Below are 17,006 nucleotides of genomic sequence, written 5' to 3'. Positions count from 1 at the left end.
AGTCAGTCATATCATTGAATGTTATTCGTCCCGTCGACTTCGGCGAGAGTCGCGGTCCCGATCTCGGTCCCGGTCGTGTCGAGAAGATGAATGCCGCGAGCTGCTGTATCGATCATCACGGGACCGCCGGTCTCGGTCACGGTCTCGGTCTCTGCGATAATCTTTATCATCATCCCGATCTCGTCGACTATCCCTGTCACGGTCACGATCCCGATAGGATCGAACATCCTTCTTGCGATCATTATCGTCGTACCGCGAGCGTCTGGAGGAGGATTGGCGACCGCTGGAACGGCTTCGATCACGACGAGAAGATCCAGTTCTCCGGTCAGAGCGATATTCATCGTCATCGTAATCGCGCTTGCGGTAGTCGCGATCCTTGTCTCGTCCACTCTTCTCTAGGTTGCGATCCCGTCTCTCACGCCAGTCCTCCTTTTCTGGTGGAACAGCAGCCTTCTTCTTTAGCTCGGCAAGCTCTTCTTCGGTCATGTATTCGCCAGTCTTCTTGTTGCGCATTGTGACAGGCATATAGACACCTTCGGCATTGGCATTCCCGTTCTCTTCACCCTGCTTTCGGGACGCTTTGCGCATAGCCGATTTTCCCCAGGCTCCGAGCTCAGCTTCAGCGCCTTTCCCACCTGCAGAATCTTTGGCTCCAATTCCCAGGAATCCAGGGCGTCGTGCTGGGACAAGAGGTTTCTTTTCTTTTTCTGTAGGAGCAGCAGAACCATAGTTGCCCCGTCCAATAGATTGGCCATCTTTCCATCCCATTCCTCGTAACAAAGCAGCGCCAAATTCCTCAACTGGAATAGCATTGTACTGGTCCAATGTTGCAGATTCGGGACGAGAATCGACATCTGTTCGGAAGTGACTGGTTTCGTCATAGCGAGAATGCGCTTGTTCCTCCTCTTCGTCTCGAGGTTTCGAGGCCTCGATCACCAGATCTGATGTCCGCTCCGGCTCTCCCTTGGTCTCTCGAATTAAAGCTTGTAGAGCGATCTCGTCGTCCGTGAGAGGCTTTTTCTCAGCGGGGGAGGCGAATTCGGTTTCGCCTCTTCCATTGGATGATCTCCACCAGTAGCATCTTGTCCCTTTTGTTCAACGTTCTGTGCAAAACTAAGGCCATATGCCATACTGGGGCCTTCGGTTTCAACGTTGCTTCCAGGAGCTTGACCATTCCTTTCGGCCTCTTGCATGGCCTGGACTTCAGCTGGTAGAAGATTCTTCCCTTTCTTCACGTTGACACCAGCGCGATCACGCCAGTTGTTCTTGCTCGTGACCGGGATCACCAGCGGGCCCTTCTTCTTGACAGCTTCTCCGTCGGCGGTGATTGCGCCGCCCGTAAGAGTGTCAAAACCGGACACCTCCTCGTGGGTGGGAGCACGTTCATCTTCGTCTGAGGAGTCATCCCCATGTCCAAGTTGGTGGGGTCTGCGAGGGAGAGCGCGACTCTTGCCTACTGGAGAGTCGGTGGGACGGCCGCGACTTGCTTGAAAGTTAAAGGCGGTTTTCTTGGCGGCGCCGTTGGAGCTCGAGGAAAGGGAGAATGGTTTTGCGGAACTGCTATTGCGGTTTCCGGAGCCCCCTGATGAAGACATCCTGATAGGGTCGCACTGTTCTGTGAGTATAGCAGTTGAGGCAAAGTTGAGTTCGATGATATGAAAGCTCCTGGTAGGGCGGTGGCAAAACTGGTATCAAGCGCGCGCTAAGGGTAAAGGCGGTGTCGCGAGGTGTAGCATCGTTAATGTCAGCCAAAGTGGCCATTCATAGAATTGGATAGATTGGCGCTTCAAACTCATTGATACAAGAATCTTAAGTCTTTGCAGGGCATTTCCATTTTAAGTAAATACTGGTAATTACGCAAATACCAGACAAAGGTCTGGCTATGACTGCTAAAGGTTCAAAACTAATCATACAATTCATATTCATCAATTCCTGGGTTCTAACCCTAAGCCCAGAGTTTTTCGCCATCCCAAAATAATACATGCCCAAGCTCAAGGGGATGATCACTGGTAATAGGGAGCCAGTGTCATATCAGGTTCATTAATTTAATGAACTCGCTAGAAGGTTCGGACATAGGATAGCTCGCAAACGGTAACGGAATCAGGGGCTTTGAAGGAGTAAAAAGAAAAAGAGAAAACCAAGGTGCGCCGCCGCCGTCCGGACCACCAGTGCAGGAAAAGATAATAATCAAGGGTTAATAAATCAGAATAGGAGGTGGGGGGATAAAATATGTACAGTCGAATAAAAGTGTAGAGAAGGTGAAGTAGGATGTAGTAGGATGTGAGTAGGTCATGACAGGAGTGTAAAAGATCATGCAAGAACTTAACTGCTCGCTGTCTGAGCAGGTGGGTGTGGACTCTTGTTGGAGCCTTGCACAGCGGCAGCCTGCGCGCTGCCACTGCGCTGAGTCTGAGGCGTTGCGCTTCGACTGGTCTGAGGAACAGCTCCATTCATAGCAGGTGAACTGGTAGGAGCAACCCGATTCTGCTGGTTTGTTTGAGGGACACGCATCATCGGAGAGAAACCTTGGTTCTGAGGGACCTGCATTGCTGGGTTACCGTTAGACATGCCCGGCTGCTGAGGAGTCTGGAAGTTTCCATCATGCGGCACTTGATAGTTGGCTTGGACATTATTCATGCCCCCGGCGGCAGCATTCATAGCCGCTTGCTGGGACATGCGCTGCTGCTGATACTGGTTGAGTCGATCCGTAGCCATCTTGCTGATCTGCTCTGCAGAGAGATTGGGGTTGGCACGTTGGATTTGACTTTGGAAAGTGCTGATGGTTGGAACAACGCCACTCGAGAGAGGATTAGGCTGGCCCATGCGAGGGGAAGGTGTTGAAACACCTTGAGGTGTGCCAGCGTGGAACGAGGGGCTTTGCATTCCTCCTTGGGCTTGTATCGCTGCCATCATTGCAGGGTTGTTGGGACCACCGTTAACGTTCGGCATATTGTTAAGATTTGGCGAATGGGATCCCTGAGGCGCAAACTGCTGGTTATGGAATGGCGGCTGTGCCTGCTGGGGCTGACCCTGTTGAGGAACTTGGGCCTGTCGAGATTGCAACAGACGTTGCTGTTCCTGCAGACGATTGGCTTCTCGAATGACACGTGTATTATCCGGAGATGTCTGCATCGCCATACCGGGCCTTGCGCCCACGGTTTGTTGCATTTGGCCCTGAGGCATCATTTTCATGGCCATCGCATTGGCAGGCAATTGGCCATTCACTGGCGTCGTTGCAGCAGGCAATCCCTGCATCGGCTGGGTTCGACCTTGGTTGACGCCAGCACCGGGAGGCATACCAGCAGGAACTCCATTCGGTGTCCCATTGGGCATGGCTGCATTGGCAGAATTGGGTGGCATACTGGTGGGTGGTCGTCCTTGAGCATTCATCGCAGGCTGTTGCTGATTAGGCAACTGTCCAGCACGTTGAGCAGCGAGACTGGCTCTTTGCTGAGCAATCATCTGTTGTCGATATTGTTCCTGTCTTTCTTGCAGCTTCATTTCCCGTTCATACTTTAGACGACTGAATTCCGCAGGAGTAGTGATTGGAGGCTTGGGCTGGTTGGCTTCATTTGCCTTTCTTAGCGAAGCGAGATGAGAGGCATGCTGTTGCTTCTGAATCATTGTCTCCCGCTTCTTAGCCAGCTTGCGCATACCATCCAACAACGCGAGGTGTCGAGAGGATCTTCTCCTATCTACCCGTAGAGGTTGAGTCGTCCGACGACGAACAGGTGGCTGCACTTGGCCATTGTTGGCTTGCTGTTGTGCCTGCTGCTGCTGCTGTGCTTGCTGTTGGGCTAGCACAGTACGCTGGGCTGTCTCAAGTCTCTGGTGATAAGCTCGGAAGTACTGGGTCTTGGACATGTCCGCTGGAAGACCTTCCAACCCTACCCAGCGCTCGAAGCATTCCCAGGGGGTTCGTCTCTCGGCTCCAGAAGTGAACAATGAAGGTGATGTTAGGCAACTGGAGATCAACGACCAATTGTAGGAATACTCCTTGACCAAGTGACGAAGTTCATCATCTTCAGACATGGTCCATTGTGAAGATTGTCGAGACTCGAAGAAACCCACAGACGGCATGGGATGTTCAGTTGGTGGTCTAAAAGAGTGGCCAGGATGAATGCGATCACGTATGGGTTTGTTCTCGGGCCGGAACAAGGCGACGTTATTCTGCTCCGGGGGAATATCAGTAATACGATATTCCAAATCAGAACCATATTGCGAATAGTCGTAGCGACTTCGCTTGCGAGGTCGTTCATCGTCGCGAAATATGATTTTGGTAGAAGCAAATTTAGAAACCGGCAGAAGCTCAGTTTTCCAGACTGAATCAGGAGGTTGCTTGAAAGCAAGCAAATGAGTATCCTGAGTAAATCGCAACGGTTCGTAAAGTGGTAATTCATCAAGAAGCTTCTCTGCCGCCGGAGTCATGTCGACAGAAAAGTTGAACTCATCCGAACCAAGAGAGAAGATAGCAGCAGGTGCAACAGTATCCCGAAGATCATGTCGAGCCTCATCGTTGAAGCCATCACTGACTGATTCTTCCTCAGCCGATGGTACAAGGTCTGGAGTTGGGTGAAATGCTGCAGCTTCGTCGCTCACATCTTCAGGAGAAGCACCCTCTGTCTTTGAGTTATCTTGTACTAAAGCAGTTGGCGTTGGGATCTTGACATTCACACGAAGTAGAGTTCGGTGTTCCTCATCACTGTTTACATATTCTGCGCACCAGTCAGCACAACTTTTAGCGGCTGCGATTTTCCATTTTCGCTCTTCGCGGAAATCTGTTCGCATCCACTTCATATGATCCAGGACAACATCCCAATGGGTACCCTGGCGAGAAGGTTCAGGAGTCCGCTTCATTTGCCGAAGGGGCCACCGATTGGCGTTCTGCAATGCGTATATGCGTCGCAAGGTACGGCAATTCATTTGCTCTTTGTATTCCAACGAATGGTTGTCAGTGCTTAAGGTTTTATGAGCAGATGCAAGAAGCGTGCTCATGTTCATTCCCCTAGGAGGCGCATATGCCCGATTCAAGAACAACGTGAAGAGATAGTCTTGCTCCTGGTTCAGCTTGGCAATGGCATCACCAGAGTCTCCATGCACAAGATCCATCGAATCTGTCTTATCCTGCTGGGGAGTCATGTGGGGGAAAACAACAGTCGCAAGCCGAGTTCTCTCCTTCTCGCGGTCTTTACGATCCTTGAACCGCATGCGGGCCACACTATCAGGAGCGTCATGATCGCTGACGGTATGGGGAGTTCGAGGTGTTTCTCCGAGTATTTCCGAAACAGACTTGTGTCGAATAGCCCCTGATGACACTCGGGTTGTCATTCGTTCGGGTTGTGAAAGACCAGGCTGCGCTGGGGGAATGGTTTTTAGCTTTTTGCTCGCCGATGCGTCGTCGGCATCCTTAACAGGTTCCATTCCTTCAGATGAGCGATCAGTTGGTAACAGATCTTCAGTTCCAGCCGCAGTTGATTGGTCTTGAAGTTTTGTCTGGTCTACTCTTTCGATAGATCCCTCATCAATCTCCATGGAATCCTTATCGGCATTGAGACCCACACTCTCCTCAATCACCACATTCGATGAAGGATGCTCGGTCTTTGATTCTTCCGCAATCTGCATTGACTGTGCTTCCTCCATTCGCAATTGCTCATCGGGAGTCGAAGGAACCAAGCTTCGACGCGGTTGCATGGGTCGTTCATGTTGAGGACTTGGGTGGTCGCTCTTCCCAGCTTCTGCAGCTTCCTCTCCAGGGCTGGTGACGGGAGACGCAGTGACGGGCGCGGGCGTATTATTAGAATATGGATCGATGGAGGAGGCGGGGGAGAGCGGTTGATCTTGGTTCGAGGGGCCTATTGTGAGAGAAGGTCGCGAATCGAGTTTCTTTTTGGGGAGAGAGGTAGGTGGGATCTCCAGTGAGGGGGTGATAGTCGTCGCTGCATTTGGGGAGAATTTGACCTCTGCGCCATTTTGTCCTTGGGAGCTGACGGGGGTTTCTGGCACGGATGCGCTTGACGGTTCAACCGAGTGATTGAGTGGCGCGGTAGAAATTGAGACGCCCTGTCCTTGGGATGCCTGTGGGCTAGTGGCAGGAATAGGAGACTCGTTAAAGCTTGTTGAATCCTCCTGAACAGATGCGACGGGCTTTGCGGTTGCTAGCGAAGCCACAGCAGGTGTTCTCTGGGAACTGGCATCGGTCGGAATTGAAAGAGCGTTACCATCTAATGTCGGCGGGGAGGTGATACCAGGAGCTTGTTGAGATGTTGCCGCAATTGTTGCCGGTGACGCGACCACTTTTTTAGTGGCATCTCTAGTGCGCGCATGGGCAGGCGACGGTAAGGTGGATTCATCAAAGTAACGGCCTCTGCACCAGATAAGTAACGTGCGATTGAAGTATACATTGAGATGTATAAAAATTGAAAGACGTATCTGTAAAATTACAGAGATAAGAATATGGGAAGAGACTTACTTAGACAGGTCGTTGGCGTCGAGGAAGGCCTGTTCTTTTTGATGATAGTGAGAGTCGGCGGTCGCACCCTCAAAACCCACGGTCGCATAATACAATTCGGTCAGTTTTCGCTTGCGCGACAACAAACAGTTTCTGAAGGGATATTAGTCCCCAAACGCGTCTGTAAGGCCCGGACCCAGGCAAAGAGCAATTTTCAATATTAAAACTTACGCGATCTCATCATTCTTAGACCGGAGAAGCTCGTCGCGGAGCATGAGGTCTAACTTTGGAACACAGCATCCGATTAACGCGGGAAAAATAGGAGTGAATTGACCAAGGTCATTCAGATAGAAAAAATCGCTGATCGAGATGAAATAAGACGTGGTTGTCGCGTATGGCGATGGAAGGCAGGGAAGGGAGGACTTTTCAGTACGGGTTGGCGCGGGAAAAAAGGGAAGACGTCGGCGAGTGCAGGTTCAGTGTGGTTGAAAGTAATGATACCGTAACATGGTTACTGGGGGTTTTGCCCGTTGGTTTTCAGTTATAGGAATGTTTTTTAATAGAGGAAAAGATCAGATACAAAGAAGTTAACAACAACCAAGAAGGAAGAAAATGCATAACAGGTTCTTTACAACGGATGTACGAGGTATATTATTCTGATCCTTGATCAAGTGGATGAGGATTACGTTCTCTATTTTCGATGTGTTGGCACAATTGTGACACTGAGTCAGACGCGTATTGTGTATTGATACACATTCCATACAAGAGGTCTGTTTGCAGCTAAGGCAATAAGGCAACAACGGAACAAAGGAGGATATAGGCAACAAGGCAACAATCGTATCTTCAGGTATCAAGGCACCCACCTTGCTATCGATAACCAAGAAAAAAAAAACCTCCACCAGCTCCAGCTTTTCCATCCCCATACTACCAACACTTCACATACTCAAAACAAACCCTGAAACATGGCCAAGAGAAAGAGAAATGATCCTCCCAAGGAGGAGGCACCTGCGCAATCTCCTTCCAAGGCCGTTAAATCTACAGCTACCCCATCGCAAGCTCCAGATGCAGCTTTGACCGTCCAAGTGATCACGGGCTCCTATGAGCGGGTGCTGCATGGTTTCACTGCCGGCATCCCCGCATCTTCCCTGCAGTCCAAGAAGGATGCCTCTAAAGACTCTGCTACCGGTATTCAATGTGTCGATACCTTCTTGTTCGAAGCTCATGGGTCCGCAATCCGTTGTCTTGCGCTTTCCCCTCTGCCCAAGCCTACCGACAAGGGCGACGCACAGAAGATCATTTTAGCCAGTGGCTCCACTGATGAGCGTATCAATCTGTATTCGATATCTGCTGCCCCGCCCGCCGTGAACGATGATTACCCCTCTGTGCCGACCCTAGCCGGAAACAAAATCCTCGAAAACCCAAGAAACCGCGAGCTGGGATCCCTGTTGCACCATACCGCTAGCATCTCTGCCTTGAGCTTCCCCTCTCGAAGTAAGTTACTCGCCGCTGGCGAGGATAACACTATCTCGGTGTCAAAAACCCGTGATTGGACTGTCGTTTCGACCATTAAAGCGCCACGCCCGAAGGTCTATGGCCGACCCAGTGGTGACACAGCCCCAGAGGGCGCCGCTCCAGCCGGAGTGAACCATTTTGCTGTGCACCCTAGTATGAAGCTGATGCTGAGTGTTGGCAAGGGAGAGAAATGTATGCGACTCTGGAATCTGGTGACTGGTAGAAAGGCCGGTGTGTTGAATTTCGACCGGGAGCTACTACAGAGTGTGAAAGAGGGGAAGTACAGCAAAGGAGAGGGACAGCGCATCGCTTGGAACGCCGCTGGTGAGGAGTTTGCGGTGGCTTTCGAATGGGGTGCGGTAGTGTTTGGAATTGACTCGACTCCCAAGTGCCGAGTTGTCCCCAGTCCACGAAGCAAGATTCATCAGATGAAGTATGTTTCACGACCCACCAAGGGCGATGAGAAAGATGACTTGTTAGCTATTTCCACCGAAGACGGCCGTGTCATCTTCTATTCGACCCAGGAACTACAGGAGGTAGAGGAGGATGCCGACTCGACCATTCCCCATGCAACTCCGGTTGCTCAGATTGGTGGGAAGCAAGCCGGTTTCCCAGGACGCATCAAGGATTTCGAGGTCCTGAGTCTGGAGGACCAAGCGAAGGACCTCCGTGATGGTGTTCTGGTTGTGGCCGGTAACAGCGATGGCGTGGTCCGTGTATGGAAAGCTACCAGCAAAGATCTTACTCTTTCCAAGAAGTCTAAGAGCTCCAAGGAGGCTCAAGAGAGCATCCCCCAAGTTGGCAGTGTGTTGAGCACTTATGAGACTGGCAACCGCATCACGTGTTTGGCGGCCTTTGTGATGTTACCGGCGGAAGACCCAGATACTCTGATTGACTCTGAGGATGATGAGGACGAGGAACCAGAGTCGAGTGATGAGAGTGATGACGAGTAAATGGTTGTGTCCATGTTTGCCCTTTATACCCACTGTACTGTTAGACCAAAATATATCTTAAGGACAAATCAAAAGTTTTGCACTCAACTTGAATGCCAAATATATTTACAATACAGGGACATAGCTTGTTTGTACTGTACCTACCTATTGTGATTCTAAATCTTACCATATTTCAAGACCCTGATGCTCTCACCTATACCTGGAAACTTTATATGTACATACAAGTGGACCTAAAGGTTAATATTGGATGTGTTGTTCCAAGTACTCAAGGTGCGGCTTTCACCGACAAAGGGTTTTCTCTGTGCGAATGACTCATGAAAGTCATTTACCGAGTCCCCCATGTTAAGATTATTCAAAATCAATCTCAATCTCATCGCATTCTACATATTCTCTAAATTAAATAAATCAAAGCATGTATGCTGCATAGAAATAATTGATTGTAGGGGGAACAGTCAGTCACCGCCCGCTCGCTCTCCACTGCACAAACCCCCCACCATTACATTCTTCCATTATCATATCGCCCTGCAATTTTCACCCGGCTCTTCATCACTCCACTCTCCGCCACTCCCCACCACCTTCCACCCCCTACGCTTCGCCTCGAGCCGGAAAAGACCGTTCTCTAACGTTTGCGACTTGAAAAATCTGCAAATATGGCTACGAATGGAGATTTCTCCGACGAGAGCCAGCCCGGCTCGCCCATTTTGGACGGCAACAATGCCCAAGACTTCGACGACCAAGAGCCCCTCGACAAGCCCGTCAAGTCTTCCATGAAGAAGACCGAGGCTGCGCCCCAGAAGCAGCGCCCTGAGCTGCCCGAGCAGCCCGAACCCAGCGCCCTGGACCTGTCAAAATTGACTCCTCTGTCGCCTGAAATCATTGCTCGCCAAGCCACCATCAACATCGGTACAATCGGTCACGTCGCCCACGGAAAGAGTACAGTTGTCAAGGCCCTGTCAACTGTGCAGACTGTCAGATTCAAGAACGAATTGGAGCGGAACATTACCATCAAGCTCGGTTACGCCAACGCCAAGGTCTACAAGTGTGACAACCCTGCTTGCCCCCGGCCAACCTGCTACAGGAGTTACGGTAGTGAGAAGGAGGTTGACCCGCCTTGCGAGCGCGAGGGTTGCGAGGGCCGTTACAGATTGGAGCGCCATGTGTCTTTCGTTGACTGCCCTGGTCACGATATTCTCATGTCTACCATGTTGTCTGGTGCCGCCGTCATGGACGCTGCTCTGCTTCTGATTGCCGGAAACGAAACCTGCCCCCAGCCGCAAACCTCCGAGCACTTGGCTGCTATTGAGATCATGAAGCTCAACCACATCGTTATTCTGCAGAACAAGGTCGATTTGATGCGCGAGGAGGGTGCTCTGCAGCACTACCAGTCTATTCTGAAGTTCATCCGTGGTACTGTCGCCGATGGCTCGCCTATCATTCCCATTTCTGCCCAGTTAAAGTACAACGTCGATGCCGTCTGCGAGGCCCTAATCTCCCGCATCCCCGTTCCCGTGCGCGACTTTACTGCTCAGCCCCACATGATGGTAAGAACCAATTTCCCTACAAAAGGATTGGAGAGATCGTGTGACTAATAACTTTTTTTCTTCATAATATAGGTCATTCGTTCTTTCGACGTGAACAAGCCCGGTGCCGAGATCGATGAGCTCAAGGGAGGTGTTGCTGGTGGTTCGATCTTGAACGGAGTCATCAAGCTGCAAGACGAGATTGAAATTCGTCCTGGTCTCGTTACCAAGGATGCGGATGGAAAGGTTCAGTGCCGTCCCATCTACTCTCGCATCGAGTCTCTCTTCGCCGAGCAGAACCCTCTCAAGCTCGCCGTTCCTGGTGGTCTTATCGGTGTTGGAACCCTCATCGACCCCACTCTGTGCCGTGCTGATCGTCTCGTTGGTTTCGTCCTGGGTCACCGTGGTCAATTGCCTTCTATCTACACTGAGATTGAAGTCAACTACTTCTTGCTCCGTCGTCTGCTGGGTGTCAAGACTGCCGATGGCAAGCAGGCGAGTTTTCCCTTCCCCGAGTTCTTGATATTGAGGAAGTTTTTGCTAACGATTTCTACAGGCCAAGGTTGCCAAGCTTGCTAAGAACGAGGTGCTGATGGTTAACATTGGTTCTTCGGCCGCCGGAGCTCGGTAAGCCACCTTAAAGACACGAGATCTGACCATCGAAATTTGTGGTGAACTAATGCTTTTTATTCTAGTGTCCTCGGTGTCAAGGCTGATGCCGCCAAACTTGCCCTGACTAGCCCCGCATGCACAGAAATCGGCGAGAAGATCGCCATTAGCCGAAGAATCGACAAGCACTGGCGTCTGATTGGATGGGCTAACATCGTTGCGTAAGTTGCTGACCGAAAGTTGCCTGCCTGGAGACTATGAACTGACATCTGGTATAGCGGTAACATCCTGGAGCCCGTTCAGCAGTAAGCTGTGCATTTTAAACGGCGTCCAGTCCTTAGGATATCAGCAGGCATAGGAGTCTTGCCGCTACATAAAGAGAAATGAGCAAAGGAAGCTTTGCATCACTCTTTGCGGGCTAAATTCCGGCCTGCTGGGTCCTAGGCTTACGATTCGCGATGTACTTCATCACAGAAAAGTTTTTACGGTCACGACGAGTCGGAAAAGTGAAAGTATGACATTTACAGATATCCCCGGCTTAAATAGAGAGGAGGTTTTCATAACCCTGCCCCGTCTCCCTGGTCCAGTATTCGCCCCACCCTGTTTTGAGATGCCATGATGCCATGAGTGCCTATCGGGCAGGTAGGACGAATCTGGCCTAGAGGATGTACGAAGGGTCAGGATACGAGTCACGATGAAGAGAAGAGGTGCTTCTTTTTCTTGTGTTCTAGGGAGTTGTATTTGAAGAGGTTTTTTTTTTGTTTCATCGATTTTGCGTCTGCATGGACAAGCCCTATGTAAATTGCTATAGGTTATGGTCAAAAATGTAGAAGGAAAAGAGTACTTACCTGTTGATATTTGGACCTGACACAAATCTTTCAATGGGCCCCGGGTATTGTAAAGAACTCTTGGAAGAACAGAGACATATTCAGGTTTTCACGAACTTTGGAACTATAGGTCGTAATAAACTATGGATATCTTACGACCTATCTATCATAATACTATCCTTACAGATACAAGGTATATTTCATTGTCCTAAGCCTGGAGATGTATAGACGATCCTATATCAATAAATCAAAGTTACTCAGCCGTATAATAGAGGGAGAACATCTTATCCTGGTGAATCAAACAATAAGTCCATGACCTGTCCTCAGGCGTGAGTCGCGTGACACTCAAGTCCTATAGAAAGAAATTTTCTCGGGAGAAATCCCCAGAAACTCACCGTAATTAACATGTCATGTCACTACATAATTGCATGGAAAATGTACGCCCCTTCACGGACACGAAGAGCTCCTTTGGGACAGTAATTGGTGCCAGCATCGAGAAAACCGCGATGTCTGAAAGTCATGATTTTGACATTTGTCTCATTGATTCAATCCTACTATTCCGATGAGGAGATTGAATAGAATTCTAAAGATCCAATCCCTCCAAGAAATACACCCAATCATAAAGCCATCATGGCGTTGTTCGCACGAGCTCTAGCAGTTTATTTACTATCTATTTTCCTTGTGATCCTCTTAACTAGCGTTGTTAAATAGGTACTTTAATGAATCGAAATAATTTCTTTCTTAGTATCGCTCAAGCTTCGAATAGAATACCCTAATTGAGGCTCAACAGTGGACCAAAATCCGAATACATCTACTAAGGAAATTCAAACCTGCCTTAACTAGTAGGGGTACCCGTAATCTACTAGACTAGACCTGGGGTGGGAGGCTCAAGTACGTATGAGAAAAAGTAGACTAGAATAACTTTGTAATTATATTAGAGCGCAAAGTTTCTAGATACCTAGGTCGTACTATTCATCTGTATATATTACCATATTATATACTTATAATAAATATCGCTTAAAAAAATCCGTATTGGCTGGCGACCCCGAGTTACTGTACCTTGTTGATTGTGGCCCCTTGTCGATCCGACTTCTGACTAAGGCAGCCCCGACAATAACACCTGTAGCTTTCTTTGACCCTCCTTCCTCTTACCACACGCGTCTGCACCATGTGGATTCTTGAGGTAAGTCTCCAATGAAAACAGACATTCTTTATATTCTCCTATGCGTCTCATCGGCAGAGAATTTATTTGCTGACAGATATGCTAGCAACTCGCGCGTATCCTCGATAGGCCGCTCTTCCCATGGAAGAACGTCCTTGTGGGGTTCTCCCTGGGTCAGTTCCTCCTCGAGGGTGTTCTATCCTTCCGTCAGTACAAGGTTTTGCAGCAGAAGACCCCTCCCAAGGTTCTCGCGGGTGAGGTTTCTCAAAAGGTCTATGACCAAAGTCAGGTATGAGATTGTGCAACGCCGAAGGATAAACAGGTATGCTTACATGACGCTTATTCAATCTAGGCATACGGTCGCGCCAAGTCAAAGTTCGGTTTCATCTCAGGTCTCTACGGTCAAATTCAGAATATCGCTTTCGTCTACGGTGATGTCCTTCCTAAGCTCTGGAGTCTCAGCGGCTTCATCCTGGCACGGTACCTCCCCGGTCAATTCCAGGGCGAGATTACTCAAACGCTTCTCTTCATCTTTGGTTTCAACATTATCTCTACTATTCTGTCGCTTCCTACCTCGTACTACAACACCTTTGTGCTCGAGGAGAAGTTCGGGTTCAACAAGCAGACTCTTGGCCTGTGGGTGACGGACATGCTCAAGGGCCAGATGCTCGGAATTGTTCTTGGAACTCCCATCATCAGCGCTATTCTCAAGATCGTCCAGAATACCGGAAACTCGTTCTTCTACTACCTGTGGCTCTTTGGAGTCTTTGTCCAGGTCTTCGCGATCACCATCTACCCCATTGTCATCCTGCCGCTGTTCAACAAGCTGTCTCCTCTGGAGCCCGGTACCATCAAGACTGGCGTCGAAAACCTGGCTAAGAAGCTGAAGTTCCCTCTTTCTGAGCTGCATGTCATTGACGGTAGCAAGCGCAGCGCCCACAGCAATGCCTACTTCTACGGTCTTCCCTGGAAGAAGCACATTGTCATCTACGACACCCTGCTTGAGAAGAGTGAGCCGGAAGAGGTTGTTGCCGTTTTGAGCCACGAGCTTGGCCACTGGAGCCTGAGCCACACCACCAAGCTTTTCGGTATTGCGCAGTTCCACATGTTCTACATCTTCGCACTCTTCTCTGTCTTCGTCAACAACAAGTCTCTATACCAGTCCTTCGGTTTCGTCAAGGAGCAGCCTATCATGATCGGCTTCCTTCTGTTCTCGGATGCCCTGGCCCCCATGGATGCCGTTGTGAAGCTTCTGATGAACATCTTGAGCCGGAAATTTGAGTTTGAAGCTGGTATGTCACCCTCTAAACCCCGTGTAGCATATTTTGCATCGATACTAATACTATAATAGATGAGTTCGCCCAAGGTCTTGGATTCTCCAATGAGCTTGCCTCCTCGCTCCTCAAGCTGCAGATCCAGAACCTGAGCACCATGGACGCTGACTGGATGTATGCTAGCTACCACTACTCGCACCCTATCCTCACCGAGCGTCTTGCTGCGCTGGGCTGGAAGGGTGGCAAGGTCACCGACCTCAAGGCCGAGGACAGTGAAAAGCCTGTCAAGGCTGCTGACCGTGAGCTGTAGAAGGCTACGCCTACCTTTCCATCTCATGCGGCATATTGCTAATTTTCGGCCTTTTCACAATTTTGATGCAATTTTTGAATATTTATGCCAGTGCGGTGGAAATACAAAAGGGTTAAAGATCAGAATAATAAAAATGTGCAATGAGACGTATTTCCATGAATGCTAAAATTGGATCTTGAAGGCAGTATAGAGCGTGCGTAGACCCCGGAAAGAAAAATAAAAGACAGAAAGGAAGAGGAAGGGTTAGCCACTGTTCTTTAGAATACAGTATAAGATATGGAACTATTTTAACAACCGCCTAGCTGGCCTAGTGGTTTGTGCCTCACCACATGGCCATGGACGCTTGGTACATCGTGAATACCACTTTATAAACTCTATGTTGAGATTCATTAAGACACTTTTTGCCCAGATATGAATTACATGCGAGATTCACAGATTCGGATCCAGAATACTATATATACCAAACACATGAAAGAACTCCGACCCAATGCGACAACGCCTGACAGCTGAAATCAAAGACAAACAAGAGGAAACGCAGATTACTCCGACTCTTTCTGCGCCTTTGCCTTCTTCTCTGCATTCCGTCTCTCCTTCTTCAATCTCTTCCTCTCCTCCTTATCAATAGTAGCCTGTTCACCCTCCTGCTCCTGATAAGCCTCTGCCTCCATTTCAAAAGCAGGCTCCGTCATCTCCAAATCATCTCCAGCCTCCGCCTCTTCACCCTTTCCACCCGAAAGTCCTGCATCCAGATACTCCTCGCCAGGGTTCTGCTTGGCAAATGTCAGATCCTGACCGAGGACTTCGCCTGCCAGACCGGCCTGCACGCGCTTGAGGTTGTGGAGAATCAGGTTTGGCGCGGCGGCGGTCGTGCGCGAGACGGGGCCGTGCTCGCTGATGTTGGCATTGGGCTGCAGGGCTGGGTCTGTGGCTGCGCGGGTGAGGTATGCAGCGAGGAAGTCGTGTGCGGCAGATTGGCTGATGCTCTGCGTGCTGTGGATGGTGGTTGGTGGGAGGGCAGAGGGGCCTGGGTTGTTCATTTTGGCCAATTGTATGGATTTTGTCGCACGAAAATATGTAGATGTGGACTTTGGGGATATTGGGTGTGCCTTATTGCGTATATGTAGGCTGGTGGTGTGGTGGAGGATCAGAGCTCTATACTTTTTTTTTCTTGATCGTTAATCGCGGAAAGAATTTCGGTGGCACTAGTCCCGAACGGGTATCTTCTAGAGTCTCCAATTCCTTGTTCTTGTTTATATCTCGGCCAATTCTTGTGATTAATGGACTTAAAATTAGTAAAAAATTCATTTCATGTCTCGAAAAATTCATAGCTTACTTCATATTCAATATAATATATTTTATAACTCTGTTTGCTCCTATTGTCTCTCTCTGGCGGGTCCGTGCCTGCGGCTCCGCGCTTAATTTTCTTCGACTTCCGAACATCGCGCGAGCATCAAGCAAGACCTCGAACCTCCTCCCAACCACACCTCCCGCCGAAGTCACAGATCAGACCCTCGACTCCGGCTTCTCACCATGTTCTGTCTTCGTTCAAGGGTCATGCCCTCACTCCGGACTCCCGTGTCCAGCACAATGAACAGGTAACGCAGACCCAGAACAAATCCAAGCTGACAGCAATACCACTCAATTCCCCCCAAAAGCCGACTCCGGCTACACGAATACAAGGAATGAATTCATATAAACTAATCGATGTTCTTGCTACCTATTCAGAATCTCCCAATTCACACAACAACCAACATCCAGATCATTCTCCTCCCTCCTCACCACCCCAACCCGCACCTTCCAACCAATGCAGCGCTCGTTCCCGACTACGCCTGCTACCCCCACTACAATGACCACTGCCACTCCCTCCATTACGTCCCTTCTCGCCCAGCAGTCCCTCGGTCAGAGCCAGACCCGCTCGTTCTCTGCGTCTGCTTCCCTCGGCGTGCGCCGCGTGACTTTCCGGCCGTCGCGACGTGTTCAGAAGCGGCGTCATGGGTTCCTGTCGCGGAATAAGACACAGAAGGGTCGTCAGACTATTAATCATCGCCGTTTGAAGGGACGGAAGAATGTTAGTTGGTAGATTGTTTTTCGGATGTTGCGCTCCAGACTAGATCTGGAGTCTTTGGATTGTGGTGCGGCTTTTGGATGTCCAGGTCGTTGAGATAGATGGGTGTTAGTCCTTGGGACTGACTTAGGTCGCATTAGACCTTCAATTGTATCATAACTACTTTTTTCATCTTTCCTCCTAGTTATAGGTTGTGGGAGAGTATATTTCTGTTCAATTAAGCAGTTGATTCTTCATTTAAATTTGTTGTGCGCATTGATATTCCATCTTGCTTTACGGGCTATTGATATATAATTGTTTTGCACATCAGGAAGCAGTCATAATAT

General features: G+C 49.5%; 7 protein-coding genes across 7 annotated transcripts; 4 read left to right on the top strand and 3 right to left on the bottom strand.

Annotated features, from left to right (window-relative positions):
• Positions 1-21: 21 nt before the first annotated feature.
• spp2 (spliceosome ATPase-activating subunit SPP2) lies at positions 22-1,595 on the bottom strand (the record flags this gene model as incomplete). Its single annotated transcript, XM_057118901.1, has 2 exons — positions 22-1,014; positions 1,101-1,595. The coding sequence occupies 2 exons, from the start codon at positions 1,593-1,595 to the stop codon at positions 22-24; spliced, it is 1,488 nt and encodes a 495-aa protein (XP_056968456.1).
• A 727-nt stretch (positions 1,596-2,322) lies between these two features.
• On the bottom strand, positions 2,323-6,723 carry eaf1 (MYB and HSA domain protein; the record flags this gene model as incomplete). Its single annotated transcript, XM_057118900.1, has 3 exons — positions 2,323-6,364; positions 6,470-6,601; positions 6,680-6,723. The coding sequence occupies 3 exons, from the start codon at positions 6,721-6,723 to the stop codon at positions 2,323-2,325; spliced, it is 4,218 nt and encodes a 1,405-aa protein (XP_056968455.1).
• A 687-nt stretch (positions 6,724-7,410) lies between these two features.
• N7484_008512 (putative 60S ribosome biogenesis protein Mak11) lies at positions 7,411-8,913 on the top strand (the record flags this gene model as incomplete). Its single annotated transcript, XM_057118899.1, has 1 exon — positions 7,411-8,913. The coding sequence occupies one exon, from the start codon at positions 7,411-7,413 to the stop codon at positions 8,911-8,913; it is 1,503 nt and encodes a 500-aa protein (XP_056968454.1).
• A 650-nt stretch (positions 8,914-9,563) lies between these two features.
• On the top strand, positions 9,564-11,351 carry N7484_008511 (translation initiation factor eIF2 subunit gamma; the record flags this gene model as incomplete). The annotated part of the gene is made up of 5 exons (XM_057118898.1): positions 9,564-10,454; positions 10,527-10,904; positions 10,990-11,060; positions 11,129-11,263; positions 11,321-11,351. 5 exons carry the CDS (start codon positions 9,564-9,566, stop codon positions 11,349-11,351), a joined length of 1,506 nt encoding a protein of 501 aa, XP_056968453.1.
• A 1,686-nt stretch (positions 11,352-13,037) lies between these two features.
• N7484_008510 (zinc metalloprotease) lies at positions 13,038-14,615 on the top strand (the record flags this gene model as incomplete). The annotated part of the gene is made up of 4 exons (XM_057118897.1): positions 13,038-13,052; positions 13,138-13,320; positions 13,384-14,323; positions 14,383-14,615. The coding sequence occupies 4 exons, from the start codon at positions 13,038-13,040 to the stop codon at positions 14,613-14,615; spliced, it is 1,371 nt and encodes a 456-aa protein (XP_056968452.1).
• A 539-nt stretch (positions 14,616-15,154) lies between these two features.
• N7484_008509 (uncharacterized protein) lies at positions 15,155-15,652 on the bottom strand (the record flags this gene model as incomplete). Its single annotated transcript, XM_057118896.1, has 1 exon — positions 15,155-15,652. The coding sequence occupies one exon, from the start codon at positions 15,650-15,652 to the stop codon at positions 15,155-15,157; it is 498 nt and encodes a 165-aa protein (XP_056968451.1).
• Positions 15,653-16,145: 493 nt separating this feature from the next.
• Positions 16,146-16,695, top strand: N7484_008508 (mitochondrial 54S ribosomal protein bL34m; the record flags this gene model as incomplete). The annotated part of the gene is made up of 2 exons (XM_057118895.1): positions 16,146-16,210; positions 16,341-16,695. 2 exons carry the CDS (start codon positions 16,146-16,148, stop codon positions 16,693-16,695), a joined length of 420 nt encoding a protein of 139 aa, XP_056968450.1.
• Between the last annotated feature and the right edge of the window lie 311 nt (positions 16,696-17,006).

Source organism: Penicillium longicatenatum, assembly GCF_028827895.1.
Source record: "Penicillium longicatenatum strain IBT 33135 chromosome Unknown contig_6_segment0_segment0, whole genome shotgun sequence".
In the NCBI taxonomy this organism is placed as follows: domain Eukaryota; kingdom Fungi; phylum Ascomycota; class Eurotiomycetes; order Eurotiales; family Aspergillaceae; genus Penicillium; species Penicillium longicatenatum.
Note: the sequence above shows the minus strand (reverse complement) of the source record. Positions and strands in the feature narration are given on the sequence as shown.